Source organism: Euprymna scolopes, chromosome 41, assembly GCF_053919585.1.
Source record: "Euprymna scolopes isolate OS-2025 chromosome 41, ASM5391958v1, whole genome shotgun sequence".
NCBI classification, from domain to species: Eukaryota; Metazoa; Mollusca; class Cephalopoda; order Sepiida; family Sepiolidae; genus Euprymna; species Euprymna scolopes.
The window spans coordinates 31,062,517-31,081,899 of NC_136522.1; the positions used below are offsets into that span (position 1 = coordinate 31,062,517).

Below are 19,383 nucleotides of genomic sequence, written 5' to 3' on the forward strand. Positions count from 1 at the left end.
ATTGGCAATGTTAAATTAGAACATCTTTAAAAAAATCCTTTTTTTATTTGATTTTATTTAATTGAAGTAGTGGCAAATTTATTTTTGTGCCTTTTACAAAAAAAAAAATGAACATAGACCTCTAATTAACAGTCTTGTAATTTACACAATTTTCGTGAGCAGAGAACGTTACAATTTATTTAATACTATTAACTCTCGTCTGCGAAGTTCGTGAAAAAGAAATCCATTTGTTTTGCTAATGGAAAGTCATATTATTTTTTTATCCATTTTTATTGTAAATGCTTATTTATCCATAAATGTCTGCATAAAAGGCAAGAAAAATTATCAATTAACATGTAATTTTTTATTGTTTTTGCGTTTTTTTTTCTCATACTTACATTGATATCATTAAAAAATAACACGAACTAGTTTTGTTTCGTAAAATATAAGACATAACTTATTTTGGAACTTATGCGCTTATGTTTCGGTGCTAAAGCAGTAACATAACGTTTTTATTTAAAAAGCAATTCTTAACATAGGGAAGGGAGTCATTGTAACTATTTTGTAATTTAACAGCGTGAGAAATGTATCGTAAAACTCAAATTTAACTTGAAAATACTATTTTTAAAAATAGCACGGTAACATAAGTGCATAAGCACCGTTTTTATTATTAACATCTTCGATTTATTTAATGTAAGAATAATTTTAGCATACTTTTATTTTTATTTTCGCTCCTTTTTTTTTGAATGAGTACTGCTCCACTATTAATATTTTATATCTTATATATAAATATTCAAAATATTAAATAAAACGACTTTAGAACAAACTATTTATATAAAAAATAACTTATATTAAAAAAAAAATATTAATAACTCTATTATTGGTTTCATCGTGTTACATATAGTGGGGGATTGTATTTTCTTATATAAGCAAACGAACAAAATAATTCATAACCTATTATTTCTTAACGTTTATGAATTTTTGAGATGAGGATTGGTTATTTGTATTATTATTTATCGGATTACTGATCTCATATTGCGTGTAATTTTTACAACATTTCGGTCGATATAACCTCCGACCTTCTTTAGAGGAATAAAAGGCGAGTCAAATGAGGTATATGTTGTTTAAACATTTACATTTAATTTAGCTTAAATTTGCGGTTAAAAAAAAATCCAAGTGCAAATTTTCTTTTTGGCGCCACTATATATATATATATATATATATATATATATATATATATATATATATATATATATATATATATATACTAGCAAGCCACCCGACATTGCCCGGTCTTAAAATACGCTTAATATGATATTTTGATTAATGCAGAATTCGTATTTATTATTATATTATATTGGACCCAATATATAGTAATGATTTGAAAAGTAACTAGCAAGAATCGAAACCAAAAAATTTAGCTCACGATTTACTTTTTCCTTTGACGTTAATGACTAAGCTATAAAGACATGTTTACTTCAAGGCTAAAAATTAAAACCTGGACCAATAGCTATTACGTTATGCATGCATATTCGTAATGCTGTCATTCGACCTTTACTTGGCAAATTCATTTTTTTTAGTTTTCACACTTTTGCACTGATTTTCCCCGGCTAAAATACAAGTATAAAATTTCGCATAGGTTCGAATACCCTATATATTAAGTTTCGTGACTGTAGACCAAAACCACTTGACAGAGGAGTTTGGAAAGCAAAACACAGTGGAGTCCCACCAATTATTTTAACCTTTGAAACGTGAAAAATTCATTTGAACAGATTTTTTGGACAACTGTTTCTTATCTTGGTTCTTATTTTGACACCGTATCAGTTAATGTAATCTCCAACTTGCATCTTTTTGAACCCTGGAACAACATCAATATTTTTACTTAACACATTTATCCGGTTATGGTCGATGGAATAAGAAAAATCTACTCTTGAGAATTAAATAATGGGTTTAGTTCGAAATTCCATTTTTCCATTAGTTTAAAAACTAGAGAACGACATGGGCTCGTAGTGTAACGGATAAGAGTGTTATGTATCAATCAGTTCCAAATAAAAGTCTATTCAAGGTCGAATGTTCAATCCCCACCGTAAGCGACACTGAACAAAGAACAAAATCACAATTACTTAAAACTCCTACCCGTTCATGGCTGATGGAACGAAAACAATCTATTCCCATGGGTTAAATAAAAGATCCGGTCTAAAATTCTCTATAATTTCTCTCGATTTCGCTATAAAAATTCACAAGTATAAAAAGATGCATTGGAAGTTACATCAGCAGAAACGTTGTGACAATAACGAGCAACATGAGAATAGTAATCCAAATTATGCAAAGAAATTATCAAACATTATTTACAAAAATTGGAAACGGATCATTTACTTTGAGTGGGTTCCTTAGTAAAAGACCTATAATGTTAATGAGACCCAAATATTCTTTTGTAACTGATACATTTTTATGTTATATTTTATAAAGTTTATTTTATTTCTCTCCTTTTTTTAGCAAATTGTCCGGCTGGTAAAGAGCCATCAGCAGACTATCTTTCGTGTAAAGACTGCAATATTGGTTATTACAAAACTGAAACGAACAGCATTATATGCATCAAATGTCCAGTTAATAGAACGACATTGGGAACAGGATCAACAGATGTATCTCAGTGTTCAAAGGAAACAGGTTAGTAGATTAATATGGTTGTACGAAATATTGTTTACGTGAATCAAGTGTAACTTTTAATGGGTAATTTAATGGTATGCATACAAATTTCAACTTCTAATAAAACAGAAATCTCAGATTCTTGAATTTAAATCGTTATAGAATGTCCTAAAAGGAAACTATATTTGATTCTGTCTAGCTATTTTGTCTTTTTTCAACACCTTCTTTATAATACTGTTCTGGGGTAGTTAACACGCCATATATTCATGATAATATGGATTCGTCTGGCACGATGTAAGCCAGAAATTTCTGCTTTAGAGGGAAGAGCATACACGCAGTTTGACCATTTGTAGTGAACACTAGAACATTTTCACCTTAATATTGTGACACCTAATCAGGACCACAACATTAGCGACGTAAGGATTCGAAAAAAAAAACCTACACTGATCTTCTTTGGATAAACAACTTTTGGTAAACAAACTCGTACTTCTACCTTCTTTGGAAAAGTAAATGGTGGCTCCACAAAGTGTTTTCAACGACAAAAAAATGACTTCACCTCGAAAAAGCGTATTTTTCAAAACGCTGTGAGTAGAAAAACATACAACACTTTCTATTGCTAAAAAGAATTGGTATAATTCATTTCTAACATTCAATGACATTTTTATCGGCCCAGGATTCTTTTCTTTATCCAAAAGCCTTTATTTGTGGGCTGTTTGTTGAAAGTAAACGTTTTTGTTTTGTTTTAATCACACAGATAAAAGAAAAGAAAAAAGAAGAAACCTTTTTTTTTCTTGTGGGCTGATCTATCTTTCGCTTGGGCAACTATCGTAATTTTTCCTCTCTGCAAGAAGCAATATTCGGTTTACAGTATATATTTAATTAAAAAAATATATTTTACTGTGACCAAAAATTTCTCAATCGAAAGCTGCACGATTTCGTTTTCTCGATAAAAGGAAAAAATATATATATCGGCTCTGCGAAGGATTGAAACCGCATTCATTCCGTTACGAGAATTCAGTTCAATGACGCGAATACGCGACTGGATTTTTTCTTTCAATTCGTTTTATTACTCTAAATTCCTCTGGACGCAAAATGCGTGTGTGTGTGTGTGTGTGTGTGTGTGTGTGTGTGTGTGTGTGTGTGTGTGTGTGTGTGTGTGTGTGTGTGTGTGTGTGTGTGTGTGTGTGTGTGTGTGTGTGTGTGTGTGTGTGTGTGTGTGTGTGTGTGTGTGTGTGTGTGTGTGTGTGTGTGTGTGTGTGTGTGTGTGTGTGTGTGTGTGTGTGTGTGTGTGTGTGTGTGTGTGTGTGTGTGTGTGTGTGTGTGTGTGTGTGTGTGTGTGTGTGTGTGTGTGTGTGTGTGTGTGTGTGTGTGTGTGCGCGCGCGCGCGCGCGCGCGCGTGCGTGCGTGTTCGACAGAGTTTAAATAAATTCTCAAGCGTGTGTTTATCCTCTGTGGAAAATTGAGCATTTCTTTCCGTTAAAACAACATGCACGTTATTCTTTTCTCTTCGTGAATATTCATTTGGCATATCTTCTCCGTAAAGTTGCGGGTTTCCTGTTTATCGTTTCTTCTGGTGAGTCTATTTTTCCAAAATGGAAGGACTTTCAAAGCAACTAGTTGAAACGATGCAGTTACAACGGACTCAGACTTTGAAATTACAGAAACAAAACGAAGACCAAAAAAAAAAAGAAAAATAAAGAAAAGAAAAAAGAAGAGAAAGAGGGACCGAAAGAAGAGAAAGAGAAAAGATAAAAAAGAAAGAGAAGGGGAAAGAGGAGAAGAAACAAGAGAACAAGAAGCGGAAAGGAGAGAAAGAGAAGAGGATAGAAGGAAATTCAACGAAAAAAGTACTGGAAATGTAGTCACATTCAAAGAAAACATTGGAACTATTAACAAAGTAATAGCGAAGGAAGACAGCAATGAATCAGACCAGAATGTTTTTTTTTCTCAGACCGCGATTTGGTCAGCATTTCACTATTGTCTTAAATGGGATTGGATTTTTGAAGCATGTTTTCATAGATTTTAGTGACGTATTCAGGATCGATTGCACGCCATGGAATGAGCAGATGAAGGTTCGTCTTTTATTACAAAAATTGGGAGCTGTGGGACATAATAAATTCGTGGACTACATCACTCATAAACAGACGAGCGAATTGTCCTTCGATAAAACAGTGAAATCTTTGATGGAATTATAATGTCCAAAAATCAGCTTATTCCATAAAAGATGGGGATGCATCAAACTGACCCGCAAAGAAGACCAAGATTACACCACATTTGCTTCAGTCATAAATAGACATTGTTGCGACTTCGAACTATCCTCATTAATTGCCGACAACTTTAAGGTCCTGCTTTTTATTCAAGTCTTAGTGTCGACTAAGGACGCTGAACTCAGACGTCGGGCACTAAACAGATTGGAAAAGGAACCACATATAACCCTTCAACAATTGGCTGAGGGATGCCAAAGAATTATCTCCGAGAAGCAAGGCTCCAAAAATATAGAAGAGGCAGTAGTGGCACACATTAGGAAGGAACGAAGTAACAAAAAATCTTAATCTCCAAACAGTCCAGCGAACGCCAAACATGACCCTCGGGAAAAATCCCAAAACAAATCTGATTTACCCCGTTACCCATACCAAGGATGTGCAGAACTCCACTGGCAGAACGTTTACCGATAACAGTCCTGGAAATATGATTGATGCAGACACAATGGATACAAAGCCTCACGTTGCAGAGCAAAAGGACTCTACAGAAGCTATGTAAAAACAACGAGGTCTCTAGTGGAGGACGAAAATGTACAGAAGTATGTGACGGAGAAAGGGGGGGTAAGAATGTAAGACTTCAACTTGAAGTGGTTCGGATTTGTCCCTCATAAAGCACCACACTTGGTGCAAAATCGGAAAACCGAAGATGATGAGAACCAAGGTATTGACTCGTTCAATAACTGAAGAAAGAATAAGATTTGAAAGTTAGGTCACCACTAACGTTACGTTGAAGGGAAAAACACTGAATTTCAAGATATTTGTATTAAAAAATACTAATAACCTTTTTGGGACAGACAGGATCCAAAAATTAGCGAATTTTGTCAAAAGGTGGACGACCTTACAGCCGAAGCTGAAAAACTAAAGATAGACTCGAGGGAGTCGTTCCCTAATATTTTTCGGACAAAATAGGCCGCTGTACAAAAATGGAGGTGAAGTTCAAGTTACAAGAAAATTCTATCCCAGTCTTCACAAAGAAACACAGCGTACCGTTTGCCTCTATACAAAATACTGACAGACTCGTCAAAGCAGGAATTTTAACCCCAGTCGACTACAGCGAGGGGGGCTGCCCCCGCCGTGTTGTAAAAAAATATCAAACGATATCAGAATCTGCGCAGATTTCTCAACCGGGTTGAATGCCGCACTTAAGGATCATCATTACTTGCTATCCAGCCCCGAGGAAGTTTTTACGAAACTAAATGGAGGAAAAATATTCTCAAAAATATATCTGAGCAAAGCGTACCTCCAGATTCCCGTTAAAAAAGAAAGCTCCAAACTTTTGTGCATTATCACCCACAAAGGACTATTTGAGTTCAATAGGTTAGCTTTCAGAATCAAAGTCTCACCAGCTATCTTTCAACAGATAATCGACACAATTGATTTTTCTATCGAATACTGGACGATATTTTGATGAAAAGCGAATCTATAGAGCAACGTAGAAATCACGCTTTTCAGGTATTCGAAAAGATAAATGAGTATGGCTTCACACTTAAAGACGTCAAATGTGTATTTTCCTCAAGAAAATAAATACATCGAGCAGATAATAGATAGAGATAGTAGCCGGACCGATCCAGAAAGATCAATAGCAATAAAAAAATATGTCTGAGCCACATGACATAGTAACACTGCAAACGTAAACACCTTTGCAGTGTTACTATGTCATGTGGCTTAGCTAATTAATATCAAGCCTTCATACCTAATATGCGCACATTGCGCGCACCTTTAAATAAACTACTGAGAAGGACCAGGTTTGGAACTGAACCACAGAATGAATGAGGGTGTTCTGAACCACAGAATGAATGAGGGTGTTCGGAAAGCTAAAAGAGGTGCTCACATCGGAGCTAATCCTGACCATTACAACCCAAAGATAGACATTATCGTCGCAAGTGATGCGAGCGCATATGGAATCGGCGCGTGTATCCTGCATAACATCCCTGACAGATCGACGAAACCGATAGCACACACGTCGAGGACCCTACTACCCGCGGAAAGGAATTATTCCCAGATAGAGAAAGAATCTTTAAGCACCATCTTCGCGGTAACAAGGTTTCACAGATTTCTCCATGGACGACATTTCAAACTTCAAACGAACCACACACCTCTATCTGGCTCGAAGAAAGGGTTGTATACACATACGGCAAATAAGCTCCAAAGATTTTGGGAAAATCCTATTAAATTATGATTTTGATATGGAGCTCCTTCCGTCAAAGAAATTAGGACACACAAACGGGCTATCCAGTTAATAACCAAGGAATTGTGAACCACTTGAAGACTCGGTGATCGCATCACTACAATCAGAGAGATATTATAGTTCGATCCTATGCAACACTGTGAAAGATTTACCGTTACTCTGGATGATGTAAGGAAAGAATCCGAAAGTGACGATTTTATAAGAGAAACCAAGGAAAACTTGCAGACTGATGAACAAATAGCAGAGGTTTTCTTAACATGCACCAGGTATTAATATATATATAGAAAGTAGTTGTTCCAGCGATCCTACAAAAGAAAATCTTAAAGAATTTCCACACGGGACACCTGGCGCCACCAAAATAGAAATTTTAATGTATTAATACGTGTACTGGAAAAACATAGACAAGGCTATTGAAGAAAAGGTAAAAGCAGGCAGAGGATGTGCACTAGCTGCTAAAACGCCACCAATTCAATTTAGCCCCTGGCCAAAAGCTGACTACCTATAGTCATGGATACACGTGGACTATGCAGGACCACTTGATGGACAGTACTACCTTATAGTAGTGGGTAGCTTATCTAAGTGGCCTAAAGTCTTTAGGTGCAAAAGCCCAACTACTGATTTCACTATAAAAACTCTTCATGGGTATTCGCATGGTTCAGAGTAGTCGATTGTTTAGTGTCGGCTCTCAGTTTAAATCCGGAGACTTTAAAGAGTTTATACATGTATGTTTGTATGTCTGCCAAAAACTTTCGACAAAGGCGATGGATTTTCACGAGATTTATATCGTTTTGAAGCTCAATCCGTCGGACGACAAATATCGAAAAATTGGCTAAAAATATTAAATCATTCATCCTTAACTAAGTACTTTTCTACAAGGTAGGGTCGCTTTTTTCACCGATATTTTCGAAAGTCATCCACTCTTTTCGACTGATTACCCTTAATTTAAACCTACTGCACTTCCGGTTGGCGATAGACGCAACGGCAAAGACGTCACGTTTTTTCATGTGCTTTACCTCCATCGCGGTACGGGTTCGAGCCTGCTTGCTAACAACCTCTTTTTTTTCTTTTCTTCTTTTTTTTTTTTTTTTTGCTCAACACACATCTCCAAACACCTGGGCAACACTGGGCACCCAGGTTAAAGTTATAGATACAACTAGTTAGAAAAATAAATAATTTACATTTTCCCTTTTTTTCTTTCCACCAAGTTTTTCACCTAAATAAGTAGAATCTCATTTTTTGATGAGAGGTATTCAACAAACTTTGTTAATCTACAAAAACAACAACAACAACAACAACAACAACAATAATAATAATAATAATATTAATAATAATAATAATAATAATAATAGGATGAGGAGGAGAAGGAGAACCCACCCTCGTAGATTAATAATGTATATTACGACAAAATATGTTAATTAGGAAAAACTAGTTAAGCTCAAATATTTTTTGCTGTTATTATTAATAAGCTTTTTAAAAATAGATGTAGTGTTGCAATTTTTAGTGTTATAAAACTGTTCAAATAAGCACTGCTTTTCTTCTCCTTTTTTGTTATCTTCTTTTCTCTCTGTCTTTTTGTTCATATGAAACAATAAGTCTATTCATACGAGGCAAACAGAAAATATTCAAAACAAGAAAAAACAATTCAGTTTAGTAAGTCAATATCGATGAGATAAGGACGGTGGTTGACTGAAGTAATACATCTAAGGTACTTATTTGTTAGGGAATCACATTCAAACCTATAAGCAAGTATCCGACAGAAGTCAGTATTCCAATGGTTATGGTGTGAGGTGATCCAGCTTCGCCGATATGCGATTGATTCTTTCAATGGTCGTTCATTCACAGGTTTTCCCTTTCTTTCATTTTTTTCTAACCATCGACGTGAAGACGATTCCATGAGCAAGCTTAGTTCATCTCTCACATTTGGCTTGTTTCAACATATCTGGGCGAAGGTATATTAATAGTTTTTTGTATATTTCCTTTTCGACTCGATGGAAAAGATTTACTTTGAGTGGGTTATCGGTTAACTTTCTCACCGCTGGTGTTGATCACATCTTTTTGTGGACAGCCGCTTAGCGATGTGTGTTCGATTCAATTTCTCTTGCCCAATTACTTTTTTCTCCTGCCGTAATTCGCGGCAAAAGTTTTTTTCGCGCGCGTTTTCGTTTTGGGAGTGTGAGGTGGGGTGTCTGTCTGCGGGTTGTTTGACTGATAGATATAAAAAATAAAAGAAGAGGAGGGTTGATAGCCACTTCTGCATTATGCCATGTTTTCTCATGACAGCACTGTGTGAGAAATTTCTCACTAGAGAAATATTTCTCTGAAGTAATTTTCATTAGTATAATTGTCTTTTATTGTATAACGGGCAATTGCCTGTGTTTGTATCTTTGTATGTCTACCTAAAAATAAAAAGCTAATAAACAAGCATGCTCAAAATTGGTATTTTCTTGGTTAGTGTTGCCCCAGATGAATATATAAAATTTAGAATTTTATTATTCGCTGAGAGTAAACAGGGTAGACTTTTGTCGAAAGGGAGGACAATTTTTCAGTGTTATGTACTAATATGAATATAAAATAACTACTAATTCCCCAACATATCTAATGTGTAAAGGATAGTTTTCTGTGTATGTATGCCCATCTAGTGAGGGATAGACTAGACAACGGAGAAAAAGGGGTTAGGGAAAGAGAGAGGGTTAAAATAAGGGAAGGGAAAAGAGAGAGATATAGAGAGATGTGTTACATTTTTTACCTGAGCAATGTTGGGTAGCCCTGCTAGTTAAGCATAAAGGGTTTCCATGAAAAAATCATTATTTTACAAGGGAATGTTTTTGATGAGTTTTAGTATATTTATATTTTATTTGTAAAATATGTCCTGCTAAAAATAAAAAAAAAACCCAAAAAAAAACAAGCATCCACAAAGTTGGTATTTTATTGATTAGTGTTGCCCCAGATAAATACCAAAAATTTAGATTTTTTTTTATTTTCCAAGAGTTCACTTGGTCGAGTTTCGTCGAAGGGGAGAGCGATTTTTTAGTGTTATGTACTAAATATAAAATACCGACTAATTCCACAAGAAATCTCTTGTGTAAAAGCTAGTGAGGAAACAACCATTATTTTACAAAGGTTTTGATGAGTTTTATTATATAATAAAAGTGTTATACACATATATATTTGTATATTTACATTTTGTTTGTAAACGAATTCAAATGCTGATTTTTCAGAATCAAACGCCAACACCCTAAGTACTGTCGACATTGTTATCAATTATTATATAATAAAAGTGTTATACACATATATATTTGTATATTTACATTTTGTTTGTAAACGAATTTAAATGCTTATTTTTCAGAAACAAGCGCCAACACTCTAAGTACTGTCGACATTGTTATCAACCTTAAATACTCATTACCGGACTGTGAAAGCAAGAAAGCGTTTTATGAGGAACAAATAAAGACAATGATAAAAAAGAGGATAGAAGAAATGTCAACGTCTTGGAATCTCTGTACTACTGAATGCGAAATTTCAGTTAATATAAATTGTGCAACGTCTAACAGGAAGAAACGATCAACCCCGAATGGTGATGCAGCAATTCGCATTTTGAACGTAAAGTACGAAAAATTGATTGGATTGAATTTTTTTAAACACATTTATAGAGACAATTCTGCAGTACATGGATATTAAATTCTAGAAAGATATTAGAATGCGTATTCATTGTCAAAGGTAGTGTTAAAATTATCATTTATGGGGTAACTGGTACTAGAATGACTTAATGGCAATAGGGGTCAGATTTATCTCCCCTTAATATATTTAATTGCATCAATATCAAGAACTATCCGTCCTTAGTTTAAACTGTGGTCCAACGCTAGCTACACCTTTAAATCTGTCTAATAGTTAACTCTTCAAGGGTGAACAGACTCTCACTGGTATACTGGAAAATATTGCTCAAATGCTCGGAACACACAAAACGCGCACGACTCTAAGTTTGTGTGGCAACACTGTTTAGTTCAAATGGCTATTCGTCCTTTTGGCATTATGCTGAGCTCTTTTCTCACAACGGCTTGGTCTGCCTCTAAGCCGTCTGGACGCCAGGGTAGACCTGAAATCAACTGCACCTTCAATTTAGCAGGCAATCAACAAATAAAAAAACACAGTATTCATTTTTCTTATAAACAAAAAATTAATTATTCATTGAAAGTTACAAAACTCTGAACGTCCATAAGTTTCTGACTCTAAATAGAAAAATTAAATCGGTGGCTTTCATTAGTAAAGTCGAGGTTTGTCTTTCACAGTGTTCATTTAGTCAGGGGTTTCTCTATAACTGGTCTGAATACCCAGGGAGTTGGCCGATTGTATCCCTGAGGCTATTTTTTGCCTTTCATTACATTGAGAATCAGGTGGGCTTCAACCCACTTCCGATCCCCAGAATTTCATTTCACAATTCTCAGAAAATCAATCTCAGGTAGTTTTTTGAAATTCTCAAGCTTTAAAAAAAATATTTTCTTCTTTGTCCTCAAATCTGTATTTTTGACCACCAATTTAAATAGGAGGATCCATTGCCTTCACCCTCCATTATGTCTCTACCTTTCACAATCACTCACGTCGGAGGGTCCCTCTTCCTCTTTCTTCATTTGCATAACCAAGGGTTTTTTCTCAAATGCCATTTCGTATGAGTAAAAAATAAATAATTTGGTTATCTTTTGGGGGTAATCACATTCCTGAACAATAATTAATAGACACTTGAATTTATATCCATGATTTTGCTTTTCCTTATCCAAAGAAACTCATAATGTCTGGCCTATATTTCAGGTGACCTAACAATAAACTTTGGCCGCCCAAGAATTTGGTTAACTTCTTTTCTTAAGAAGGGTAGCTTATTCAGATAGAACTTGTCAAATCGCCCAAAAGGCGCAATTTCTGATATTTTTCGAAATATCTTTATATTCCAGACGTCAGAGTGGCAGATCTGCAGTAAATGAATAATTAATGGTAGAAAATTATTAGAAGATGCATTCATCGTTAATCATATCATAATCGAGGGTTATCTGTTTCTAGTTTCTTTTGTTGTTAATTTTTGTAGGGAGCTATTATATATTTACAAGAAATTATTTTCAAATTATATATATATATATATATATTATATATATATATAGTTTATATATATATATATATATATATATAGGGTAAGTTGTTTGAATTCCGTTATGCGAGTGGTAAATTAATTTGAATAAAAAGAAAATACTTATCATATACGTTTAGAAAGCCAAATCACGAGGCAGAAATAATCAATATTTTACACCTGTTTGAAATTAAAATAAACAAATATTTCACTTGTTTGAAATTTATATATTTCGGTTCTTCAGAATTTTGTTTTATTTTGTTTTGTTTTTGTTGTGTGTGTTTTTTGTTTTTTTCATTATTATTTTTTGCCATGTTGTTAGTGTGAGAAAAATAAGTCTCTTCAGAACGGTGTGTGGCTACATGAGATTTACATAAATATATTGAGATATTTGAGACTTTGCGTCCTTCCACCTTTTGCTTAAGGATGCCCCAAAGGTGTTTTATTGGGCTCAAGTCTGGAGACATTCTTGGTCAGTCCATCACCTTTACCCTCAGCTTCTTCAGTAAAGCAGTGGTTGTCTTGGATGTGTGTTTTGTGTCATTGACATGCTGGAACACTGCTCTCCGACCCAGTTTTAGAGGGAGGGGGTTATGCTCTGCTGCAGTATGTGACAGTACATGTTGGAGTTCATGTTTCCCTCAATGAAATGAAACTCTTCAATACCTCCAGCACTCGTGCAGCCCCAGACCATGACATTCCCACCACCATGCTTGACTGTAGGCATGACACACTTCTCTTTGTACTCTTCAAATTGGTGTGCATGACTGTCACTCCAGGAGGAAGCCTCTTCTGAAAGCAATACACAAGAAAGCTCGCAAACAGTTTGCTGAAGACATGTCAACAAAGCCCATAGATTACTGGTATCATGATGATATGAAATTTAATTTGTTTTGTTTTAATGGCCTTAAGCACGTGTGGCGCCGACCATATTAATATTGACAACTTTTCGGAAGGGGTGTACTCGCTTTGCTGGCAGGCATTTAGCTTTTAATGGCTATATTTTGAGTTATTTTGGGGGGAAAATAAATTAACTCGGTTATATATGCTGCAGAAAGAATACTTTTTATTTTGTCAAAAACCCTTTTTTCAGTGTTGTCCCATGAAGAGATATACTTAAATATTTGAAGAAATGTGAGAGGTGTACTGACTTTTGTGATGCACTGTATATATATAGTCAACACTTACCAAGGCCTGGAGGTCACTTAAAGATAGGGGTCAATTGGTTTTTGGTGAGACAACACCATGATGATCAGTGATAGTAGAAATTAGATGAGTTAAATTATTTTAGAGGACGGATCATCATAACTCGTTTACATTGGACTTGAAAATGACAGCTGCCTTACTTAAACTAAGGTTCTTGATAAGTTTGGCAACATCACAAATATTTTGAACAGCATATTTTCAGTTGTGGTACGAAATTTGATAAGTAGGTGACCTTGATTGCAAAGGGTGGAATTTGATGCAAAATTCTTATCAAAAATTTTGTTTTTGTCAGATGCTGATGAAATTACCTCAGATCTATTGATGATGGTTAAGATAAAAGACATACACTTGTTCAGAACACGGTTTGTTATTTGCTAAAACTCGTGAAAACCAAAACGTTACCTATCTACTTTAGACTTGACGTTTTTGCATTTTTATTAACATTTTGCAATAACTGCTGGCAGTCCTAAAGGTTACTTTAATTTCATAACATCCATTTCGTTGAAATCAATGGAAAAAGTGATTTCTGTGTTTGATGGCAACGACACATTCTGGGGTGAACAATGGTTGGCTGTTTAGTTTTTGTTGTAATTTCTTGGAGGGTATGAAGTTGTCCCTACCACATGGGAAGCCATCTCTAATGTAGGCATATATTCAATGTCCATGAAAATATTTAGGGTCAGATTTTGATGTCAAGTTTGAGTATACTTTAATTGCACACTCATCTAAGTAAAAAGGCGGTCTAATGCCAGTTTTGCTCAGGAACAACAGGCTAGGTTTATTCTCCTGTATTTCAACCTCTGAAAAGTTGAAATGTAGAGCCTAATGTTAGAGAAGGAGGTCTGGTAATGGGGGTCTACCTTGAAAGTTGAAGCTCTGGGTTTAACCCTGCATTGTTTCTTGAGACTTGTCATGATGAGGTATGGGGATATGTAGTTGCTGGCATTCCTAAAGGCGACTTTAATTTCATAACATCTATTTCGTTGAAAGCAATGGAAAAAGTGATTCATGTGTGCGATGGCAGCGACACATTCTGGGGTGAACAATGGTTGGCTTATTTTAATAGACTAGCCATTCAACATTGTGAACATTAAAGTTTTCACAGATGTGAATGGTGGCCGAGGGATGAGTAGAATGTGGTAAATTTTCTCAGAAATACTCTCAAAAATAGTAATTCCATAATTGTGTGAAATATGAACGCAAGTGATACTCGGAAGCACATATAGGGCAATTTAGGATCTTTGAAGATGTCCCTACTACATGGGAAGCCATCTTTAATGTAGGCACATATTCAATGTCCATGATGATATTGAGGGTGAGATTTTGATCTCAAGTTTCAGTATCCTTAAATGGCAAACTCATCTAGGTAGACATGGAGTGAATGAGGGTGAGAGTAATAGACAGTAACTATGTAAGTGATGAATAACTTAATGGAAAAAAATATATAGTTGCAAAAACAAAATTATCCAGATGCTTAATTTGTATAATAATTTGATAAACAATCTCAAATAAATTAATATTCTGTACAATTCATTTCTAATTTTGATCCATGGTCAAATTATTGATTTTCTTTTTCTGTTTTTAGGTCTGATACCGATTCAAAGACAACAAATGAAATCACAAAGGCAGAAAATGTTTTCAGACAAGATTGTAAAGTGAATTCAGATCAATATCAAATGGTAAGTACATCATAAGTAATGGACAACCTTTTTTTAGAGGTGGGAAATTTTAAATTAAAAAAAATCATTGAAATGTAATTTTTTATAGTACAAATATGTGCTTTATATGAAAGATTCATTTTTGGCATTTATTTAAATACAATTTCGAGCATATGATCCTGTGGCTCGCGCATATATGGCGTAATATAGATGTCCAAGTTTCACAAACTATGATACATATTAAATTAAGCTGTATTTCGGCAATAACATTGAACGTTGTCTTCCGAGCGATCTGTTGTGTCTTACTTATCAGTATAGACATGTAACTTTATACATCTCCCCCCCCAATTAATCTGATGGGGTTAGATCGCACGAATGAGGTGGCCAGTAAGAGATTCATTTCTTGAAATTATTTGTTTATCAAATGTTTTAAAGTGATTTTCAAAATAAATCTGCACAATTTGCAAAAGCAGGTCGGGTGTCAGTATCTTCGTAATGAATTGCTAAACCAAAATGAACTTAAAATAACCGATAGTTTCCAAATCTGCAGTTAAAAGAAAAAAGAGTTGTTAATTTAAAGTTCGTCGCCTTTAAAATTCCTTTATATATATATATATATATATATATATATATATATATATATATATATATATGTATATATATATATATGAAGTCAAAGGTTGCTTTGTAGCTGTGTTCGAATCTCCCAAGTAGTAGCAATCGTCACTTCCTGCACTGATGATTGCAAAAGCATAAAACACAAGTGTCTGTAGGTGTAAAAATAATTATTTATAATTATATAGTCCCTTTAAGAAGAAATTTTCTAAAGTTCAGCACTGTCTGAAAAATAAAGGCGAACGGCTGGCCTTGTGTGAGATCATCAATTGTGATCGTTTAATTGAATTAACGTTGTGCCTGGCACTTAAAAGTTGTTAATTTTCCTTAATTCTCCTGGCGGTTGATGGTGGCCGAGGGATAGCCTTCCTAGCAAATTTCAAAAGTAGCTTTGTAACTGGGTTTGAATCTTCCAACCACTAGCAATCGTCAATCCCTACACTGATGATTGCGACAGCATGAAACACTAGTGTCTGTAGGTATGAAAATAATTAGTAAGTTTTGAATATATATATATATATATAGAAATTAAACTACACAAAATTATTCATGTTTCATTCCCATTAGGATTCGTCAGGATATTGCATGAAATTGATGTTTTTATGCATTTTGATATATTCACGTAGTGCTGAGTTTGTTATTCAGTCAATCAGATTCTTTATTATTATGCATTCATTTATCACAGTTAATGATTGCGCGTTTATCAAGCAGGGTTCACTTGACTTGTAATTCACTCTTTTCTTTGTTGGTTCTTTGAGGGAATAGAGCCATCTTTTCTTTATGTTTTGGTAGGTGATCTACTGTAAGTTAAGGGTTAATAGAGACATTCTAAGTGGAAAGTTGTGTAGTGAGATACTTGTTCATATTACATTTAAATTTCTGCATAATGACACACTTGGGGAAACAGGGAGAGAATTCCAAAGACAAGCAATTGGAGTCAATAAGTTATTGGAGTAGAAAACTTTTTTGGTATCTGGTGACATCTAAAGTGAAGAGGTGTGATTCTGCTGCTTGTTGGGTTTGTCGGATGTCAATGGGGAATAAATGTAGCAAGTTCATTGGAGCACATTGTTGAAATACTTGTAAAACAGACACGGGGATGCAACATTTCGGTGATAGAACAGAAGTTGAAGCTTGGTAGACAGCATGAGACATATATATTTAAATGTGTGAAAGGTGATAACCTACGGGCGAAAATGAAATTCCTTAGCATATTATTAAACAGCAATTAACAATGTGTCACATTGTTTTTTCTAGCAATAATTAAAATTTAGTAACCTTAAAAAATTGAATTTTCGGCATGTTAAGACATATTTCTTTGTTTTCATATTTGAAGAATTTAAGAGGAGACAATTCAAAGAGTTGGTAAAGTTATTGGTAAAAGCGAAAACAAACATTAAATTGACAATAACATGAAATAAAATATTATCTGAATATTTTATTGAATTAAAATTTAAAAAATTAGATTTTATAAAAAATTAGAATTTCGAAATTAATTACAACAGACATTTTTTATATTTATATGAAAATGCACGACTTGGAAAAAAAACGAACGTATTAAACGAAAACTGTCTAAAACGCTTTTTTATAAAGTTATGACGTCATAACCACTCATGGTCGTGTGAAAAAAGGCGTTTGGGCATACGTTTTTACCTTCGTGTTTCACGTTCGAGCCTGGCCACCGTTGCTCATTCTTTTTTTTTTTTATTTGCTTGCACGGGCATTCTCTGGTATTTTGATTAATAGAAAATTTGTTATGATTTACTTTGGGGCGGGGGGGGGGCAACTTTTTTTTTCAAACGAACAGGCACACTCTAAAAATAAATAAAATCTCAAGACAGACTCGGCGTTTATTTTATAGCACAGAATTACAAACATTGTTTATCGATTTTATAGAACATTTAATTTCTTTTTATTTATTTATTTATTTATTTATTTATTGTTTCAGGGTTCAACAAAGTTGGCCGATTGTGTGGTGGACAGTTCTTGTAGTTATTCGAAATTGGTTTCGGGAAAATGCGGTAAAGTCTTCTTGCATCAACTCTTCGAAAAACATTTAGGTACTCGTTAAGATAGAGTCAGCAAATTGGTTTTTAAAAATATTTCGCTTTAAGCAAAAACAATATTACGTACTTAATCGTCATGTCGAAAATAGTAATATATCTAAAAAATATAATGGAGTAGAACAACTGCTATTATATTTTTAGTAAAAAGAAAAGCCTCTCGTTCAACAAATATTGCATGCAATGAACAAATAATCTAAAATATTCGTTCCACGTTATGTCCCAGTGTAGGAACTTGTAGACTTGTTGACGAACGCTGTACGCTTGCCATCGCGCTGGGAGTCGCCAAAATGTAGTGATAATGAAAACAAGAAAAGAAGTCTCATTCTAACATTTAAATAACATCTTTATTGGTCATCTTCGTTAGTAAGAATAGTGTGGTTTGAGTTGTCCCCCTTTGCAAATTGGCTGTTTGGAGAAATGGAAAACTAGATGGTTCTGTATGGTTTGAGTTGTCCCCCTTTGCAAATTGGCTGTTTGGAGAAATGGAAAACTAGATGGCTCTGTATGGTTTGAGTTGTCCCCCTTTGCAAATTGGCTGTTTGGAGAAATGGAAAACTAGATGGCTCTGGTTGATAGTCAATTTGCGTAAGTGGAGAAATGGGCAGCATATAAACGGTACTTTTTTTTAAGCAGTGTGAAGAGTGCAGAGTGTGAAACGACGGTTGGAAGAAATGACGGTGAACTCTTTTTGTGACGGTGAATTTTTTTTGGACGTTGAAGAGCTCAACCTTTTGGAAGGAACAGCTGTGTCTTATATATTTTTTTTAAATTTCTTTTTTTTTCTTCTACTTCACTACAAGCTATTTCGGCGGGAACTATGGAAGTAAAGAGGATCAACAGTGAAATGCTTAAGACGTTCTCTGGAGAGGGAGATGTTATAACCTGGCTGACCAAGGTTAAACTTGTCGCTAAGTTGCAGGACATCGCGGATGTAGCCAGCTTGATACCACTGTATCTTGATGGTGATTCTCTGGCTCTATATCTGGAGATGCGGGAGGAGGATCAACTGTCTGTTGACGCCATTGAGGAAAAGTTGAGGGAAGCATTTACCAAAGGACCGTTTGTGGCATATGGCAAACTAAGCCGTATGGTGTGGACCGGAGAGCCTGTCGATGTTTACGCCAACAATATCAGGAGGTTGATGGGACTAGCAGGATTCAATGGAGGAGGCCGTCGACAGATGGTTAAGATGGCCTTTATCAATGGCTTCCCGGACCATATTTCTATAGCTCTGCAGCAACTGCCTGGTGTAAATACTATGGAGGTGGCGGAGTTGATTACACAGGCTCGGGTCTGGCCAGGAAAAAAGAGAGTGAGCAGGGAATCGTAGCTGTCACTCAACGAAGCAAACTGCAGCAAGAAATTGTGAAGGACGAAAAGCAGAGAGGACTGTGGCAGAGACCCAGGTTCTCTGGCAGATGCTACCGATGCCAAGGCCTCCATATGGCGCGGGAGTGCAGGGAGCCAAAACCAGAAGTCACATGTTACCGCTGTGGGGAAGTCGGCCACATCAGCAGATTCTGTCCCCAGAAACGGACAGAGGGAAGCTACTGCGCCAGTGGCTACCCCACTTATTCGATGAAGGCGCTTCAGGGTATGTCACCACAAGTAGAAGTGACCCTAAATGGACGAAGTGCGAAAGCCCTTGTCG

At 35.2% G+C, this 19,383-nt stretch overlaps 1 protein-coding gene across 2 annotated transcripts in view; it reads left to right on the top strand.

Annotated features, from left to right (window-relative positions):
• LOC145266710 (cysteine repeat modular protein A-like) overlaps positions 1 to 19,383 on the top strand; it is a 199,509-nt gene that overhangs the window by 94,629 nt on the left and 85,497 nt on the right. For both annotated transcript variants that reach the window (XM_080122634.1, XM_080122635.1), the window contains 4 exons: positions 2,476 to 2,646; positions 10,421 to 10,679; positions 14,979 to 15,072; positions 17,615 to 17,687. In XM_080122634.1, the coding sequence (XP_079978760.1) occupies positions 2,476 to 2,646; positions 10,421 to 10,679; positions 14,979 to 15,072; positions 17,615 to 17,687 (597 nt within the window). The remainder of the gene's footprint in view (positions 1 to 2,475; positions 2,647 to 10,420; positions 10,680 to 14,978; positions 15,073 to 17,614; positions 17,688 to 19,383) is intronic.